Source organism: Haliotis rubra, unplaced genomic scaffold (genome assembly GCF_003918875.1).
Source record: "Haliotis rubra isolate DU_JTF1 unplaced genomic scaffold, ASM391887v1 Scf265, whole genome shotgun sequence".
NCBI lineage: Eukaryota > Metazoa > Mollusca > Gastropoda > Lepetellida > Haliotidae > Haliotis > Haliotis rubra.
In genome coordinates, this window is record NW_025766725.1 from 1169118 (window position 1) to 1190307 (window position 21190).

General features: G+C 37.2%; 1 protein-coding gene and 1 long non-coding RNA gene across 2 annotated transcripts in view; one reads left to right on the plus strand and one right to left on the minus strand.

Annotated features, from left to right (window-relative positions):
- Positions 1 to 7703, plus strand: part of LOC124280316 (protein dispatched homolog 3-like) — a 39549-nt gene extending 31846 nt beyond the window's left edge. The window contains 7 exon segments of the mRNA XM_046716215.1: positions 739 to 923; positions 1750 to 1888; positions 2623 to 2780; positions 3303 to 3446; positions 4423 to 4555; positions 5216 to 5382; positions 6591 to 7703. Of these exon segments, the coding sequence (XP_046572171.1) occupies positions 739 to 923; positions 1750 to 1888; positions 2623 to 2780; positions 3303 to 3446; positions 4423 to 4555; positions 5216 to 5382; positions 6591 to 6962 (1298 nt within the window). The 3' untranslated portion in view covers positions 6963 to 7703.
- A 9296-nt stretch (positions 7704 to 16999) lies between these two features.
- On the minus strand, positions 17000 to 20886 carry LOC124280351. The gene is made up of 2 exons (XR_006899660.1): positions 20286 to 20886; positions 17000 to 20254 (listed from the first exon to the last, which is right to left on the minus strand). It is a non-coding gene; the product is annotated as an uncharacterized LOC124280351 (long non-coding RNA).
- Positions 20887 to 21190: the final 304 nt, after the last annotated feature.

Consider the following 21190-nt stretch of genomic DNA (forward strand, 5'->3'; position numbering starts at 1 on the left):
TCTAGCGTGCCAAGAGGATTAATTAGTGTATTGGATTATGGGTCCTTAATTGGACTGTTAATACCCATGCTGGTTTAGACAGTGGTAATTACAGTTAAATTTGCTTGTTGGGACCGGAAAGTCATGCCGGAATACGGAATTGACAGGTGCCGGATTAGACAATATTTTAATGATCATAATATCGTTGTAAAATGGCCGGACCAAAATTTTATGCCAGATTAGACAGGTGCCGGTGTTGGCAGGTTTCACTGTAATAGCTTCATCTCCAACTCTCCTACCACTGCACTTTCATTACTCTTCAATATCAATAAATCTATAACGAAATCAATAATCAGTCAAATAATCAAAATGCCTTTTCTGAATTTGTGACATCGATCCACATTAAAATCTCTAATATCCACTTTCATAATTTTGGAATAGATCCACTTTCAAAATTGTGGCATATATCCACTGTCAAAATGCTGGTATAGATTTAATCAAATCAGAAGACTTTAGCAATGAAACGTTGGCTGGAAAGCTTCACATCAAGGCAGATAAAGAACAGGTGATATCCCCGTTATTTCAGTCAGAAAGATCACTGTAATGTGAATGGAGAGCTATTCGTATCACACTCAAAACCAGGCTATAATGGTGCATTGGTCCAGGGTATATATTATACTAGTACACAGTGTTACAGTGTCCGAATATAACTGATACTGTGTGTAACTATGTTATAATTTCACGTTACTGTATCTGCAGACCACCCGTCGACGGTCAAGCCTGGATCTGTATCGGAGAACTTCAATGCTTGTGGTGGAAACAAATGCAATGATCTGAAGGAACGGCCAAACATCCGGACAGGGACCAAGGTGTACGTGGTGTTCGGAATTAAAGGACTGGATAGAAGCAATGTGCAGAAGGGCCATGTTCTCAGTGAATACACTGTGAGTACCTTTGGTCTTGTCATTGAGCGAGTGGATGGGGCAGTGAGTGGATGGGTGGGTGAGTGAGTGAGTGGGTGAGCGGGTGGGTGGGTGGGTGAGTGAGCGAGTGAGTGGGAACTGGAGTGAGCAGCTTTGTTCTATCACTGAGTGGCTGCATGGGTGAGTTAGTGGATGGTTGGGTGAGTGAGTTTGAGTGGGTGTGCAGGAGAGTGAGTGAGTGAATGTTGTATTTCACATATTGAATTAAAGTTAAATTTATTAACAGTCAAGTCTGAGCTATGTTCAGTTTACAATGACACACATGACAGCTTGTTAAGAAATGTTTGGTACTGTAGACCTGACTGACTGACTGACTGACTGACTGACTGAGTATGGTCACACACCGCTTTTAGCAATATTCCAGCAATATTCCAGCAACATCACCGCGGGGGACACCAGGAAAGGGCTTCACACATTGTACCCATGTGGGGATTCGAACTCGGGCCTTCGGCCTGACAACTTTTTGGGCGTTGGTGTTCCACACAGATCTTGAAGCTAGTGTTAACGCTTTAACCATTAGGCTATCCCACCGCCCCCACTGTAGACCTGACCTTAATGGACAGACAAGAGCAGGATAGTTGGGGTTGTTTTTTGAGCGAAATCATTGCAAGGTGATGGGCATGGGGTACTGAATGCATGTTCGGTTCAGCAATCTCAACAGGGAGACGAGCACAGATATTAGTGACATATTTTCCCAAATCGTGTTAACTGTTACCTTAACACAACCAATTTAATTATTGTAGAAATGTGACTTCAGAATGTACAGTTAGTACATCTTTCCTTGCAGGGTCGTGCCACATTTGACAAAGGATTCAGCCAGAAGTCAATGACCCTCCCTGTCTTAAAGGAGCTGTGTTCCGTGTGCAAGCTGATCGCAGCCAACACAGAGCTCGTGAAGAAAGGCAGCGCACACTGCCTTCCTCCAGGTAACTATGGCAACATGGCCTTATATTTAGGCGTAGTTTTTTTAAAGAGTTATCATAAATTATAGATCTACCATTATTACTTCTTCAAGTGGCATTTACAAGCTGGTATCATGAACAAGGATGAATTTTTATGAATAGACAGCATCTTTAATGTAATGGATGTGATGTTTCGGTGTAGATACTAACACTGTTATAACTACTTACTTTATAACAGTGTTAGCATCTACACTGAAACGTCACATACGTTGCAATAAAAAAACTGTCTATCCTTAAAAAATTATTTGGATACTACTATTACTTCTACTACTACCACGACCACTTATAATAATAATAATATATTATGATAATGCCAGGACCATCTGACCTCTCTCTGCTGCAAAATATTTTTAATCTGTAAACCGCAACAATAATAATAATAATTAAACTGAATAACAACAATGATGATGATGATGATGATGATGATGATGATGACGACGACGATGGCGACGGTGATGGTGATGGTGATGATGATGATGATGATGATGATGATGATGATGATGATGATGATGGTGATGATGATGATCATGATGATGATGATGATGATGATGATGATGATGATGTTGATGATGATGATGACGATGGTGATGATGATGATCATGATCATGATGATGACGACGACGATGACGATGGTGATGATGAATTATATTATATATTCCACACCACATATATCATAATACTAAGGTTGTGTTGGACAGTGATACCCCAGTCCTACATCATGATGCTGCAACTGGTACCTGAGTGTAAGGATCTGCCCAAGTCGAGCTCATTCAGCAAGTTTCAAGCCCCCATCCAAGCTGTGGGAGGAATGACGCCCAACAACACCCTGCTCTGGCTGGCCTTCGCATTCGAATCTGTAAGTAGTCCAGGATTGAAGGGTTTTATCAACATTCATAGAACGTCCCTGATCATGTGGTCTTAAAGTACATTACCTGGCATTGATTGTGATAATTGGAGGATTATATTACCGTTAGTAGTGTGGCCCTCATTGGGTATTTTTGAAAGTTCAATATCATACAACTGAAAATTGATTTTGGCTGTGATAATTGGGGGATTATACCACTGTGAATATTACATCACTGATCTTCTTTTTAATTATGATATCACACAACTTTGATTACTGATTTTGATCATGACGGTTGGATAATTATCACCATTGGTAGCATGCCCTTGATAAAAAGAAATTTCATTACGATACCACACAAGTTTGATGACTGATTTATACCATGAGCTTATATTACTTCAATGGACCAATCAGCTTTGAGAATCGCTAACACATGCATGGAAATATAGTTATTTCATACTACCCTTCCACCGTTATGGGTAATGTCACTGCAATGGTCTCAGTCAACTAAACTCCATTTTCTTCACATCACAGACAACTTCCAAGGGCATGTCGTACTTCAAGGCCTACAAGCAGTACCAGAAGTGGGAGACATTCATTGATCAGATCAAGCAGACGAAGTTGAGCCCCAACTCACCGCTCAAGGACATGTTCCAGGCGTCAGATTTCTGGAAGAAGGTTGGTGCTCTCTTTGTGAATCTCCAGGTTGTTGTCTTACACAGTGAATGTCAAAGACTTATATTTGACAGACATGATTCATATGATTCATCAATGTTTGAAGGAATTCAATAGTGATAGAAACAAAATTTGGCAATGGTTTTGATTGGAAATGTTTATTTACAATCTTTTTGGTTGTGTATTTTTACACAAGAGAAATTAATCTTATGTCAACCTAACATCTAATTTCTTAGGACGATGTGACGTTAAATATTAACTCACTCACTCACTCTAATTTCTTAGAGGTTTACTTTCATTCTTATTACATATTGACTAAAACAATCATTGATCGCAGTTGGGATACGATGACATGTTTTGTCAATGAAGTCAGTGCTCCTGACCACCTGATACTTTTAGTCGCCTCTTAGACAAACATCGGTTGCTGAAAAACGTATAATATACTACCCATCAAATGTTTAGACTCACTCAAAGCATTCACTATATGCTATGTATATGTATGTGGTTCCATCGATGAATTTGGGGAACCAACTTCAAACCTTATGCAGATGAATTGCATGAGGATCATGCATCAAATTGATGAAAAGCCTGTGCAAATATTGTGCATGTGAACAACTGCGTTTTGGTGTAAAGTTTTGTTAAGAATTCGCCAATTTTCACTGAGTTTCATCATTTATTGAAGTCATGACAATAATTTTTTCAACGTTACTAATTTGTTTTACAATACATCAGTTCATGTGTAAACAGTAGCTTTAAACAGTATGGAATATTTTGCAAAATCTAGTTTAGAACAGTTGACTGAAGTAAGTGGCTACATTTTCACTAGTGAGTCTAACCTTTTGATGGGGAGTATATATAGACCAATACAATCTGTAATTATAGAAATTATGTAATTCAGACCTAAAGAAGCATAAATGAGTATGTTTGATAATGTTTGTGTTGTGTTGTTTAAGTGTACCATGTCTGCTACTTGTTGTAGGTGATGATGGAGGTCGTGGCTGTGAGCAGCGCCATCTACGGCCTAGCGCTGTCGATGCTTGTGTGCATCATTGCCATAGCGATATTTACTGGACACCTTGGTCTGCTGTTTATCGTGGTCATCACAATAACAGGTGGGTCAGAGAGTGGAAGAATGATTTAGTTTGGTGAGTTGGGTTTTACGACGCTTTTAGCAATATTCCAGCAATATCATGGCGGGGGAACACCAGATATGGGCTTCACACATTGTACCCATGTGGAGATTCGAACCCAGGCCTTCGGCGTGACGAGGAAGAATGATTTACTGCAGAAATCAAAGATGTTGAATATGACTAGGGCTAAAACGAATCCACCATGAGATGAAAATGATGCATTTCACGAATAAGGGGTAACGAAGATGAGTATTGGCTAGCGAATACAGTAACAAGTCAGCTGATGTATTATACAGTATATTCAGTGAAACAATAACAAAATATATTATTTGATATGTTTTGACGTTAACAGTATTAATTTATCATGACAATCATCAGTGACCACATTACTCTCAAGTAAAAGGTGTAAACAATTATTGTGACTGGCGTAGATATATTCCATTAAGCATATCTTGTTTTGATAAATAACATTCAAATCGAAGTAACACCACTTGATCATGACTTAGATTCTAGTGATCGTGAATAACCAACAGAAATCATGAAGGGATATGGTTCAATTCAACGAATTCGAGCGAATCGTAACAGCGTTGAATATAACTGTTCACACTGATCAAGCGTCTGACATCTGTTTTCATGTTGCAGCCATGATCTGCCTGGTGGTAGCCATCTTCTACCTAGCAGGCTGGGAGATGGGTGCGGTGGAGGCCATATCATTGTCGATACTAGTGGGCTCGTCGGTCGACTACTGCATTCATCTAGTGGAAGGTTACATCATCGCCATCAAACATATACCAGAAGCAGCGCAAATGGTAAGAAGGAATTCTTGAAATTAGGTTTAATGCTGTCGTCGAAATGTATGTTATAAACTCCACACAGCAGTAGCCCTTATGTAGAGCTCTCTGTATGAAGCCTGCTGCCAGAAACAGCTCCCTACAGTAATACGCAGCCACAACCATGTGTGGAGTTTAACTCACTACCAAATATCTGCCATGTTTCAAACAAGTCAACATGCTGAAAACTTTTCCCTGCAGCTAAATTATTCACATTTTTTGTGAAGTTGAATTTCTCATTTCAGTTATCATGTATTGGTATGGTTAAAAATCGGATCTATTCCATCAGTAACTAACAAGTTTAAAGTTAGTCTCATGGTGGGATCAGTTAAATTTATCATTTAGGTTGAATCAAGTTTTAACTTGATAAGACAAACGTAGATTCTATTCAAATCTACTAGGAGCAGAACAAGGAGTGTGCTCTGGAAAGGAGCTTGTTTGTAATTATCAAAGGGAGGTAACTTCATATAATGAAAAGAGTTATCTGCTCTTTACGAAGGTGTTCTGTTTACATTTTGAATGTTTGCTGCTCTTTAAGTAAATGCAATGAGTTATCTTTAACAAATGGTACTTCATTTGGTTGGATGATGGCTAAAACAGCATATGTCAGAGAACAACCTGAGGGGAATTTTTAATATTTTATGAATGCTTCTTTAGATATAGGGACATTATATGTGTGTTTCAGTTAACTTGTGGCTGCATATTGTGATTGAGAATTTTAACTCCATTCCTCTTTCTTTTATCACACAAAGGACAGAATGATGTAGAGCCAGTGTTTATCATTTGTATGATTTATTGCTGTTGGAATTATATTTCTGTGGTGTTATATAAACAAAAGCATCAACGGATTAATAGTTTTCTTTCTCGCTGAGCTGACAAACCTTGAACAAACTGACAAACAGGGAACAGTTTAATTTCTTTCTTTGAGAGGTATTTGGAGCAGTAAGGAAGGATGACAATGTATGGGTGAACGAATTCTTTATTACAGTGAGACCAAAGCTTCGGTGTGGGTTCTAACATTGTTATCATGCAAGTGATGAAGCTACACCGTAACATCACTCTCGCTGTAAAGAAGAAGTTATTCATCCATATATTGCCACTATCCTCAGAAAATAGATTGTTTCACATCATTCAGACTTGAGTTTTTATTGTACATTTTGTGATGAAATGCTTTATGTCTTTGACAGAAAAATGCTGAGAGGCGAGCATGGAGGACGAGCTTCGCACTCCGGCATATCGGTGTCGCCATCATCAGCTCTGCGATCACCACCATCATTGCAGCTATACCTCTCACACAAACCACGATCCAGCCATTTTCAAAGTTTGGAGACATCGTACTCATCAACACCACAGTGTCCATCATCTTCACCCTACTGCTGTGTGGAGCTTTGCTCACCACCATTGGACCAGCCAAGTTTAAGAGTTCCATCAAAGCTTCTGGCATCGCCCTTGGAATAATGACAGTTGTGATTGGCATTTTGACGCTGATTCTTTTCGTCGTTTCAAGGACAGTTGTTGATATACCTGGACCTGGAGGGAATCCTTTGTTTCCACGGTAACAAAGCTTTCCCTAGACGGTTGCCTAGCAACAGGTTGTGTGACTTATTTGAATGCCTTTGTGTCTTTCATGGAAGGCATTTTTGTGACAGTGCTTTCCAACGTGTATCTTTGTGATTGAACCAATTCCATAATTATGTTATTGATGTGATATGGTTCCCCAATATTTATTTATCCTTTAAATCAATTTTATGCCAGACCAATTTTTATTATTGTTGTACAGATGTATATCCAGAAAATACAGGCAGATGGGGGAGAATATAATAAACAGCTCTTAAGAGGATAAAATTGACATATTTTTACTGTACTGTGTCTATTGCTGTATTTTATTGTGCATAATATGCTGGTTCTTCTTGTTCTGTAAAAAGTCTTTTGCTTCAATTGTAATCATAATTTACTGGACGTAATTGTTTCCCGAATTTCTGTTTTGTGTTTATGAAAATGTCTAAATAACAGCTGATCTGTAAAACAAGTACTTACGTTGGTCTGGCCTTTTAACATGAATGTACAGATTTGTTTATTTATAAAAACATCATTAAGTGGTGGTTATTGTTGAAAACATCAACATTAACTGGAGTTTATTGATGAACGCATCAATATGAATACGTGTTTGTTGATGAAACTATAAGAATCATGCTGTGTTTATTTATGAAAACGTCAACATTAAGTGGTGGTTATTAATGAATACATCCACAGTAATTAGTGTTTATTGATGAAAACATCAATAGAAATAAGTGTTTGTTGATGAAAACATCAATAGAAATAAGTGTTTATTGATGAAAACATCAATAGAAATAAGTGTTTGTTGATGAAATCATCAATAGAAATAAGTGTTTGTTGATGAAAACATCAATAGAAATAAGTGTTTGTTGATGAAAACATCAATAGAAATAAGTGTTTGTTGATGAAAATTAGAGCTGTGACGATATATCGTAGTATCAATAATCGTGATACTTTTTCTGACAATAAATATATCGATTCTTTTTTTCGTATCGTGATATGTATTGTTGACTTAAAAATTGTGAAATTTCACTAGAAATGGTGGTAATGTCAAAATTTACACTGTTACTTGTTATCAAATACACTTTTTTAAAGAAAATAACTAAAGATAGCATATCGTGATACGCATCGTATCGAATCGTATCATTCTAAGATATCGCGATACGTATCGTATCGTGAAATTTCTGTATCGTCACACCTCTAATGAAAATACATGTATAACATTAATGTTGTGTTTATTTATATAAATATCAACAGTCAGTAGAGTTTAATGAGGAAGTACTCACAATTAATATATATTTATTGTTAAAAACATCACTATTAAGTTGTCTTTATTGATGACAACATCACATGATTTGTTTTATTGATGAAAAGCATCAATATAGGTTTGTATTTATTAATGCTAAAAATGAAAAAGTAATTATTAGATGGAACATCTGAAACATCCTTACCCATGCTGTGTGAGAATTATGAGATTAATGTATTGTACTGTCCTCCATCAATACTTCACAAATTTGTATACAGACATCATGTGTGAATGCAAAATTTAAACCACTGAATCAAACAGAATCAAGGGGATTCAAGCGAGTGCATTGACCAATGAGATTCCAGAATTCATCTCACAACCAGTAATATTTCTCGTATATAATGTGCCATAGATGTTCATTGGTGCTCTCGTCCAAGTAAAACAGTCTATATGTGCCATATTTCTCATACAGCCTGTCCCATAGACTAGTTTTAAAGGGTCTTGTTTCACAAAGCGATTGTAGTGTATGACTGTCAAAAGTTCCACAGTTTAACAGACTTGTAACAATTGTAACTCTTTGAAATGGGGCCTGATCCTCTGGTTGGCGTCTCCACCCTCCAGAGGAAAAGAGTCTATATATGCCATATTTCTCGTACAACCTGTGCCATAGACTAGTTGCAGGGCACCGTTTCACAAAACAACAGTCGTATCTCTGCAACTGCTTTGTGAAATGGGGCCTGATCCTCTGGATGGCGTCTCCACCCTCCAGAGGAAAAGAGTCTATAAATGCCATATTTCTCGTACAACCTGTGCCATAGACTAGTCGTATCTCTGCAACTGCTTTGTGAAATGGGGCCTTATCCTCTTATGGCATCTCCACCCTCCAGAGGAACAGCCATTTTTCTCATACGGCATGTGATATTCACTGGTTGTGGATGATCCAGCTGGTCTCTCTCCCTTCTAGGGAAAGTTGTGCATAGTGCCATGTTTCTCACATAACAGTGCCATAGCCTTTTTACCGTCAATGTTTCAGTATGAGGCAATGGTAAGGTTTATAAATCATGCACAGACTCATTTCACATTTGTGAGTTAAAAATTCTCATTCATTAAGTGATAAAAATAGACACATCATTTCTGCACCACAAAGCGGCCATATGTGAGTAAGTGAGTGAGTTTAGTTTTATGCGCACTCAGCAGTGATGAAGGAATGTACACCAGTTAGATACTGAGATATCTGTTGTTCTGTCGTCTTAAATGCAGACACTGGCATAATCATTAAAAGAAAATAATAATATTAAACATACTATTCACACTTTGCTAAGGATCAAATCATGGATTCAACAGAAAACTATTATGTGGGGTCAAATTTGGTTTAAATATCTAAGCTTATTGTAAGCATGGATCCTAGGTTTCAGTATGTCATTTTTGCTATTGACACGTGTTGTGTACTTGTCAATGACTCGTTCCATGATTTTTTAAATGGTTGATTGGTGCCATGAAAACCATTTTTATGGTTACTCATGTATCAAGTGCATAAGGTTAGATTAAAGAGACTGTTTGCCTAAAGTGGGGTTACCATATTATTATTTATCCAGTTTTAAATGGATACAATTTCAAATTATAAATCTATGTTTAAGTAAAGTTGTACATTTTTGTGATCCTTAGCAAAGTGTGAGTAGTAGACTATACATGATAGGTATTATTATCAATGCTTAATAACAGAATTCATTCTTAGCTATAGACTGTATAGATGTCTCTATGTGACATACCATTTTGTATGTCTAAAACTTTTATGCATATTAAATTTAACTTACATTAAATTTAAGTTTAAGAAGCAGAAAGGATGAATTTTGATGAATTGTGATTCAATGTCATGTGCTTATGTAGTGTTTCTCCACCTTGTACATACTCTAAGAACATCGGTTAAATTGCTGGAATATTGCCTTACTAAGAACATCGGTTAAACCTTACTGCTTGTATACCACAGGGGCACTACACAGTACATGTTTTGTTTCATGTATACATGTTTTGTTGCAGTGTAATTAATTTCTGTTGAATAATATGTATATATGTATAAGAGCGTCTTACTGCACTTAGGCCATACATAAAAATATTCTTGTTTCTCATTACCACCCGTCCCAAAAATTCTACCTGAAACTCGATTTTTACAAATATTTTACACTAGAGAAAATGCAACTTTGACTTCAAAATGTGCATGAATTTTTACACTTCTAAGTTTCGATTTTCTATCTCAGAAAAGGTGTAAATTTCCACTGAAATTAAGGGGTTTGGGACATAAAATAAAATAAAATGTAAAAATAAAATCTGCCCATCCGACCCATATTTAAAAAAAAAAAGTGATCGGAAACAATAATTTTATTTTATGTGGCCTTATATAGAGTCAGCCATATGCATGGGTTTGAGTGCTTGCACTAGTCTTGACGTATCACATTTTTATAGCGCATGTCGACTTTGATTCCATGTCACAGTTTAACATGGAAGCCATCTGGACACATTATACCGAATCCAAGATGACCAGTCCTCGTATCTACGTGTGAGAAATGTCGGCATTCCAGGTTCTGTTTCTGTATTTTTAACAAACAGCTGAATCATAATACAAGTTTTATTGTTGTCTTTTATTTGTCCGAGAATCTGATATGTATTTTTGTGTCTCCGTAATGTTTCGCTTAACAAACTTAGGTTTTAAGAGATCTGAATATTTTAATACAAGGAAACCCTATAGATTTTAATGTTAATAAGATTGTGTGGATGTTTGATGTAAAAACATGTCCGTTTTAAACAAATACCACATTCATTGTAGTAAGTGTCCTCTCCAAAAATGTGCCTGTGTAACTTCTAAACAAACTTGACCTGACCATATTTGCTTGTGCATATTACACATTATTTTTGGAGAGGAACTGTCCGGAAAAGGGAATCTAAAAGATTATTAACCATAACTGTTTTATTCACCTGTCACTACCAGGTTAGAAAGAATTTATTCACTTTTATTTGATCCTTAACTTCTTGTATACTGTCAATTTTCTTAGTGCCCAGGGACCCTATTCACAAAATGTCCGTAGCTCCATGCCATTCATAAGCCTATAGAGGTATGACGATACAGAAATATCTCGATACGATACTAATTTGGATATCTTGGAACGATACGATTCGATTCGATGCATATCATGATATGCTATCTTTAGTTATTTTCTTTCAAAATGTATATTTTGATAGCAAGTAACAGTGTAAATTTTGACATAACCGCCAATTTCTGGTAAAAATTAATAATTTTAAGGTCAACGATACATATCACGATACGCTAGAAAAAAAAGTATCGATATATTTATTGTCAGAAAAAGTATCACGATTATCGATACTACGATATATCGTCACAGCTCTATAAGCCTATGATAAAGAATAGGGTTAAGATTGGTCGTTACTAATGCTTTGTGGATTGAGACACAGGTCATTTACTATGGTGAATATGGTACTTAATTGGTGCCATTCTTATTTGTCACAATGTTTGAATGATAGGAGATATCTAATGTTGATACATCTGTGTTGAGTTTGTTTGTGTGGATGTTTTGTCTTGTGTGACCAGATCAGTTTGTACATGACGTATTTTAGTTCCATGTTATGTCGCTTGTGTTGCTGGAGCAGTTCTGATTGTGTCGCTGGAACAGTTCTGATTGTGTCGCTGGAACAGTTCTGATTGTGCTGTTGGAACAGTTCTGATTGTGTCGCTGGAACAGTTCTGATTGTGTAGCTGGAACAGTTCTGATTGTGTCGCTAGAACAGTTCTGATTGTGTTGCTGGAACAGTTCTTATTGTGTTGCTGGAACAGTTCTGATTGTGTTGCTGGAACAGTTCTGATTGTGTCACTGGAATAGTTCTGATTGTGTTGCTGGAACAGTTCTGATTGTAGCAAGAACATTCCCCTGATTGTCATTTCATCAAATGATTGTACAGATGGAATTTGTAAAAATATTGATGATAATGATAATATACTGATTTAATTGTCTTAACAGGGGCTCAAATCACAATACCGCTCACACACACTCTCTACCACTTAATACACCAGTACTGAGATTTTGGTTCTTTTTAATATTTACTTCATGGTTTGCAAATAAATTATACACAAATAATGGATATGAGTTGAAATTAAAGCATTTGTATTTTCGGCCCACCGAAACTGTTGATAGAGCTGGAATGTTGCTGAGTAATAATTGTTAAACAACAAACAAGCAAAACATTTAATAGTAATTCTGAAAAATAAATTTTCACATTTTCGGTTCGTTAAAAAAACCCCAGAAAAATTCTATTCTCCAGGTTGGGGAGGGATGAATATTCTACAGCCCTGGAGAAGGCTAAGTTTCGCAGTATTGTTGTTTTCTGTGTATTAAGTTTTCTCTTGTCCTATATATCAAATTTTACACATTGTAAATATTTCTTATTTGTAAATAGCATATTAAAATGAATATATTTTATCTTATTTTATTTTATACATTCCTATTCCTTATCTGTGTTACAGTTTAGTTACTTGCTTTCTCATCAGATTGCCAGATTTATTTGCTCAGGAAATGAATTTTATCTTTAATGCATCTGACTGTATGAATCTGACAGCCCATTGTCCGAGGTGCTTTTACGTCTCTATATTGTTTGAAATAACACCAGTACTACAATCACACCCTCCTGTCTGTTTTCTTTACAATTCTTCCTGGATGAAAGATCCATTGCTTATTAGTGAGTGAGTGAGTTTAGTTTTACGCCGCACTCAGCAATATTCTATCTAAATGGCGGCAGTGATCAACAGCATGAGCATTAATCTACGCAATTGGGATACAGTGACATGTGTCAACCAAGTCAGCGAGCCTGACCACCCAATCGCTTCTTACGACCATCATCTGGTCGTAAGATCAATTATAACCTGGATCTTCACGTGTCGCATGACTTATTAAGCATATGAAGGGACAGTAAAACTTTGACTCAGAGGTGTCAAGCTTGAGTTTTTATGTTTTCAGTAAAAACAGTAAGTGCTTGGTTATTTTAACTAATTTTAAGCCATCTAAATGCAAGAAATATAAAAAAGAATAACATAGCATTTGGATACATCTGAGTAAAACAGTTTCAATGTCAGGCACGAGGAAGAATGTGCTTCATGTGGACAACTCAATAAACATTGTCTTCCATCAAACATAATATTGTCCCAGCTGTTTGATCATTCCAAGCAATAACAACAGCTGTGACATGGCAAGTGCACACCATGGCTGGTTGACTATGGAGGGGACTTACCGATGATTTGAAACCTGCAGCAGGAATGAGTGAGTGAGCTGGGTTTTATGCTGCTTTTAGCAGTATTTCAGCAATATCATGGTGGGAAACATCAGAAATGGGCATCACACATTGTACCCATGTAGGGATTCAAACCCAGGTCTTTGACGTGACGAGTGAACGCTTTAACCACTAGGCTACCCCACCGCCCCACAGCAGAAATGAGGATTCAAACTTCTAATATATACAGTCAAGCACCGTTGTCTCGATATTCATGGGACCAAGAAAAAAATATTGAGTTATCCGAACTTCGAGACATCCGACCAGGGAATATCATCACTTATCTCTATGAAAGAAAACAAAACGCTTCTCAGTATGTTTTGATTCGAAACTATAATCCATTATCAGTAGAGTTTAGTCGTAACAGTGAGTACGGTACTTCCTAATTAATTCTTTCTAAATTAACCCTAATTAAATAACAAACAAGTGACACCTTCAACTCAATTAGACCTAATTAGTTTACACTACCGCATCCCTTTGATTCATGCCGCACCGTGTGTAAACGTGTGGAAACAACCTCAGTACAGAGGGATACTTGCCCATGAAAGGTAGGTGAATATCGAGTTTGTTTGCAAATATCGAGTTAAAAGGGTAATTTTGCTTGTTGGGACAATAAAATTATATCAAGATATCCGAAATATCAAGACATCCGTATCGAGTTAATAGAGCTTGAATAATGGTAAATTATGAAGGATTTTGCCGGAACAACCAAGATATCGAGTTATCAGAGTTCGAAACAACGGTGCTCGACTGTACTAATCCATGGCTGGGGTGAGCAAGGGTGTGATTGTGTGTTTTGACTGGCTGACTGAGTTTGGTTTTACGCCGCTTTTAGCAATATTCCAGCAACATCACGGCAGGGGACACCAGAAATGGGCTTCACACATTGTACCCATGTGGGGATTCGAACTCGGATCTTCGGCGTGATGAGCCAACGCTTTTTAACACACCACCCCCCTGCCCCGATTGTGTTTTGAACCCATTTCTGAAACATACTTATCATAACCATCATAACACATAAAATGGGACAACCCCATCATTCAGGACATGAAAAATAATCCTGCATTCATCAGTCCTTTGTTTTAATTTCTATTGTGACACCTCACCCTGTTTCAAAAGTATTCATGTTTTCTTTGAAATATTATTTCTTCTCAAAGAACACTACAGGTGGTTGAGTTGCCAGTAGTTCAAGTGTTCGCTTAAGGTTGTGGTCCCTATATTGGTACAATAAAACCATTCTGAAAGTCCAGTGTGTATATGGTGTTGTAAAACACTTCTTATGCTTAACATTTCAAATTTCAGTTCAGAAAACTATCCTGGATCCCAAACTTTGAAAAAGGGCTGACTGCAGTGTGCAACAACCCAAGTGCCATGGGCTGCTCCCTCAAAGTCATTCATGGCCCAGATCCGGGTTAGAACTGGTGTTCAGTAACCCATGCTTGTCATAAGAGGCGAGTAATGTGATCAGGTGGTCTGATTCGCTGATTTGGTTGACACATCATCGTATTCCAATTGTGTAAACAATGGTTATGCTGTTGATCACTGGATTGTCTGGTCAAGACTCTTTTTACAGACCACACCCATATAGCTGGAATATTGCTGAGTGGGGCGTAAAACTAAACTCACTCACATATGGCCGCTTTGCCGAGGGCGGCATTAAACAACCAAACAAACCAACATTCATGGCCAAACCATCTCAGGTGCAGTAATTGACAGTTTCCTCCCTTTAGTGTACCAGGAATCTGTCAGCCCAGATCTGTCGTAGTGACTTAGCATATTTATTGCATGAGGATGACTTTGTGCAAGTGGGTCACTGATCATTATCCTTGGTTTATCAGAACTTGACCTATGCCTGCGGATTTCAAACCCCATCCAAAGATTGTGTTGGGCTTCCCTCCACATTATTCCAACACTGTGTGACTAAAGTGACATGCTTTGAAAATGATCTTCAAACCAATGTAAATCCGAACATTCTAAAGACATAAGGAAATGCTTTTGAACTTTCGAGAACTTGTGCCACAAGAACGTTTATGTGTGACCTTTGACAACCATATTGACCTCCGTGTTTGGTGATCACACTTAACCACTTCACATTGGACCTGTTAACCATTGGAAGATGGTTCAGTCATATTAGTGTTGGGTGAAACATACACGAGATATTTCTAACGGCTTGATGTGAAAATAATCCATTCACATTTTTTTATTTTAACATTCAAACAATTGAGTGATTGGGTGAGTTTAGTTTTACGCTGCACTCAGCAATATTCCAGCTACTAGTATATGGCGGCGGTCTGTAAATACTAGTAATCGAGTGTGGACCAGACAATCCAGAGATCAACAGCATGAGCATCGATCTGCGTAATTGGGAACCGATGACACATGTCAACCAAGTCAGTGAGCCTGACCACCCGATTCCGTTAGTCGCCTCTTACGACAAGCATAGTCGCCTTTTCAAACAATTGTGAGCTATCAGACAACAAAATGAACATCTTATCAAGTTTAACCATCTTGTCCAGGTTAGAGAAGCGTCACCAATAACATGGAATAAATGTTGTGAATACAAAATATATCAAACAGGGCTCCTCTTCACAAAACCTTTTAGTACTACAGCTATGTAAATCTTGGTATGGGAGTTCGATAATCACAGCAAAGATCACTTTGTGGATATTTATGATTGATATTTTTAGTCTACATGTATGTTGCTTCATGACTGGGAAGACTGTCTTTGATCCCCAACAATGTAGGATATTGGACCAGACAGACCAGTGATTAATGAGGGCAGTCTATATATTCCTGGGAATAGTACTACTCCATGATATTGTAGGGAATAGTACTGACAGTGACAAATGAAATGAGCTTCAGACCATGTAGCAAAATCTGTATTATTACTTAAAGATAAGCCTTGCTACAGTGAGAATAGATAAAGCAACATTGCAACACTGTATCAAGGTTCCTGGGTGCTGTAGTACAAAACCTTAGCACTAAGACTATAGTAAGTCAGTGTTAGTGAGTTTAGTTTTACGCAGCTTTTAGCAATATTCCAGCAATATCACAGCATGGGACACCAGAAATGGGCTTCACACATTGTACCAATGTGGGGAATCAAACCCAGGTCTCTGGAGTGACAAGCGAATGTTTTAACCACTAGGCTACCCCACCGTCCCAAGTCAATGTTAAGGTATTGGAGTTATGGTCACCTCAGCACTAACATCACTTTGTAGAACGGCACCCTTTTCCCCAAAGCTATGGTAGCACAATCATCCTGTAAGTCTGTTGTGAAGAGTTCCGATCATCTCTGGGCTGTGGCCGCTTTGTTGAAGAAGGACCAGGGGGCATAAAACCCAACGTTCTTTCAGATGCATGGACTATTTATTCACAAAGTTATCAAACCTCCTACCTCACCTGAGTGAGTGAGAGTGAGTTCCATCACAGAACATGTAAAAACAACACCAAGTCAACTTGTAAGGCTTTGCGTGACTGTTTTATTACATAAAATTAATACCTTCGAGCCACAGAGACAACCGTAGACATCTAGACTGTGGACCCACAACAGATAGACAGGGACGCTGGACGCAGTACATGCACGCGAACATACAGACGCTGGGATGTATGTACAATTTGCTCAGCATCACATTCACAGTATCCACAGCACAGCACCTGTCACAACACTCACCTAGTTCCAGTCACAAACTCTTTCACCGTCAGACCAATTTTGTTTGTTTTACAGTCAAGCCTAAGAATTAAAAAGTAGAAAAATGAAAATAGCAATGTTGAGACTGTTGAAAATATTTTTTCTTCCCCAATGGTTTCAACACAATATGTTCTATATCAACTCTGACATCTAAATTTTAAAGTATTTCCAGTGATTGATTCCACCACCCCATAAATTGCTTCCTGCAATCTGTCAAATATAGTCCGACCATAGATTAACATATACACAAGAATGAAAAAAAAAGGAATTCTTATTCAATGATATTATACACCTAAATCTTTAACAATTATACAGATTACAGTGAGCTGGGTTGAATCACATTTCCCAGTAAATATGACGTATGAGGAGTTATGTTATAGATGTACAAAACATTCGGCTGTAAAAACTTCCAGGACATTGTGCTGTGCTGGGACAAAATGAGTCATCATCCATCTCAAACACACCTTCTCCAACTGACTCACTCACTCACTCGTCAACACTCTCTCACTACTACTACTACTACCACACTCCCTCCCAGTCAGTCTATCTAGCAGCAAGCTGCAAATAAATACAACACTATACACAGCTTAACCCTTTCAACAACACAGTACCACAACTCTAGTCCAGCCTAGGATATTTGTCATCAAATGGTTAATTCTTACACTTTGGCATGGTCATTTCTATGTTCATTCTATGAACTTTCAAGTGTTGGTTCGAACAATATTAAGAGTGTAGATTCAAGTACATTTGACAATAAGAAATGGATTATTTAGTAGTGTGAAACATTTAGCGCTATCATCTTCAATCTGTCACAGAACCATCTTATGGAGATGTTTAAAACTTAAAATGAGTATCAACATTTTATTATGGAAATAAAGGTGGTTAAAATAATTGTCGTAAAAGTATAAAATGATGAACTAAAATTAACAGAGCCAGTGATATTTCAAAATCAAAACCAAGCCATGCCCATATTACCTAAAACTGTTCTTAGAACCTGGAAGATATCCAATCTGTGAGGACTATTTCTAATTATCTGTTTTACTTCACAAAAAGCTTTTAACAGTGATTTTTAGAAAGTAGGAATATAATTCGGATTTAAATATTTCAGATTATTCAATCAATACCTTCACTAAAACCACTGTCTTTTTCTCAGGGTTAAATTTAAAAAATGATCTGGTAATTGAGCTCATACTTCCAAACATTTGTTCCAGGTGTAATCTGACACTTTGGAAAAGTTTTCAACTTTTCAAAAGTAGATCCCAGAATTAAACAAAATGTTTTGGTTGTTAAAAAAAAAATCATGAATAATAGTTTTATTGTCGGTTTCTTGACAGGCTTGAGTTTTGATTTATCCATCAACATCTCCAGAGAATAAAATTTTAAAAACATTTTCATCAAAATGTTAAACAATGGAATACCAAGTTAGGTCTTAAAATTAAACTGACACAGTCAACAATTTAAAGCCTGAAAAAAGTCCTTTAAATGCCATTACTGTCAACTGAGAATGATTTTATCACATGACATATGAGCAGTTGGTACTACAGTAATACAAAGCTGATTGTTTGATTCCGGTCGCAGAGGGCTTTCATAAGGAACATAGTAATGAATCAAGTAAACAGCACTGTAAAGGTGGCTCCTTCCCCACTGTAGCTCCTTCATATACCAATGGTGAAAGTATACATACAAACTATCAAATCTGAAGGTGTATGTCGTACAAATGAAATGGTTGGGTGTATCCGATAGAACATACAAAGCGAATCTGGTGGATGACGACGTTGATATGACAAGAGACACTCTGACAATTATGATAGATAACCTCCCCCAAAAAGAAACAATGAAATTTGAAACTTACAATGAGCTGAAATTTGACCAACCAAATGTATTGATTTTAAAACAAATCAAAAGCACTTGACAATGGGTAACTAGTTTGAGATTCCTCATACAAAATTGCCAAGAGACAATAATGTACTAAATGCAGGAAAATGAGTCTTAACAGAATTGTTGACCTAGTGAAATCTGTTAAAAAAACCATAAAGCTAAATTATTAAACACTGAAAAAAAATTGAAAAAAAGAAAGAAAGAAAAGAAAAGAAAAGAAACCAAAACATTTAATTAAACAAAACAATGTAACCATTCTGACCTGAATGTCCAATATAACCAGTTCATCCGATAATCCCATGATAATAACAAAGCAGTAATCTGTCTAGTCCTCACTGGTGCAATACGGCAAGATAATGCCAGTGTGATACTGAACTATATAGTCACTATTCCTAAATATTTGCAGCACTGCACATTTCCTGAGTTTGCAAAGTCATTAAAAAGAAGAGTTAACTATGAAAACTGTAATGTTAACCCGTTAACCAAGTCCATCAGGACACCTCATGAAGCATACACCTTCAGATTTGCTACAGCTATTCTCATCATCTACCTGAAGCACTTGCTACAGAAGCACACTTATCAAATGACCAACAAAGATATATATTAATAAGTAAGCAATTTTTAAATATAACGCATATCTACAGGTTGTCACTAATCAGTGACCAGAGTTGCTATACAGATAAGACTGCACAGCCCAAACTATCAGCCCCAGTTACAGGGAGAGACATACCTGCCCACTCAGACATGGAGTACAGACACACTCAATCAACCAAATATGTTTGCAAAGGTGGCACTGAGAATTTCAAGCCATTAGCAGCAATTGGATCAAATATCAGTGGAGAAATTCTGGGAGGAAAGTCGAAATCACTATTCTCATTCATAAGATTCTAAATGCAACTGACCATTTTTCAAAGCATCCATATATCAGAAAGGGAATTAAAAAGCCATCCATCCCTAACTATATGACTTATAAATAGAAATATACTGAAAAAGTTTTTGATCAATATTTCCCCATAGCCCTGTTTCAAAATAATAACTCAAAACTAGATGGACAGCCTTTCCAGAATCCATTGCCTGATGGAAAACCTTCCCAGAATCCACTGCCCCTAAAGACAACCTTCCCAGAATCCATTGCCCCAGAAGACAACCTTCCCAGAATCCATTGCCCCAGAAGACAACCTTCCCAGCAGCCTGTGCTCTGGCCAGAAGAAAGCCAATATGACCTCCAACCTGTTCCTGGAGCTGGCATTTTAGACTATGAATAGTATTGCACAGTATCCCACAAGGCAACAGAACATCACTGCATTGTGAGAACATCATGTAAACATCATATGTACACACACAATGACACATTTGTAAAAAAATTAAATTAATTTATCCATTCGCGTACACTGGTTGACTAAAACCTCACTTCTTTGACTAGCATTCACTGGAGGAAAACCCAAACTGGGTCAAGCATACGTGAACTGCCTCTTCATCAAGATTGATAGGAATATTCATAAATTGATAGCTGAAGAAACGTGGCCATGATCTTTAAAAATATCAAGTGTTGGTTATGAGTCAAATATTCAAACTGCTATTCTTGCATTGCCATGTATCAGTCTATACTACTCACACGTTGTTAAGGATCACAAAAATTCCCAAATTTAATTAAACAGATTTATAATTTGAAATTGTATCCATTCAAAACTGGATAAATAGTGCTATGGTAACTCCTCTTTAGGCAAACAGCCACTTTAATCTAAACTTATGCACCTGATACATGAGTAACCATAAACCTGGTTTTCATGGCACCAATCAACCATTTTGAAAATAACGGAACGAGTCATTGACAAGTACACAACACCTGTCAATAGCAGGTATGGGATCCACAAGATGCAGCGACATACTGAAATCTAGGATCCATGCTTACAACATGCTTACATATTCAAACCAAATTAGACCCCACATCATATTTTTCTGTTGAATCAGTGATTTGATCCTTAGCAAAGTGTGAACAGTATATATATCACAACTGACAATTTGATTATCAATTAATGACCAATGATGTAATTCCTAACAAATGTTCCAAATTTGGTGACCCA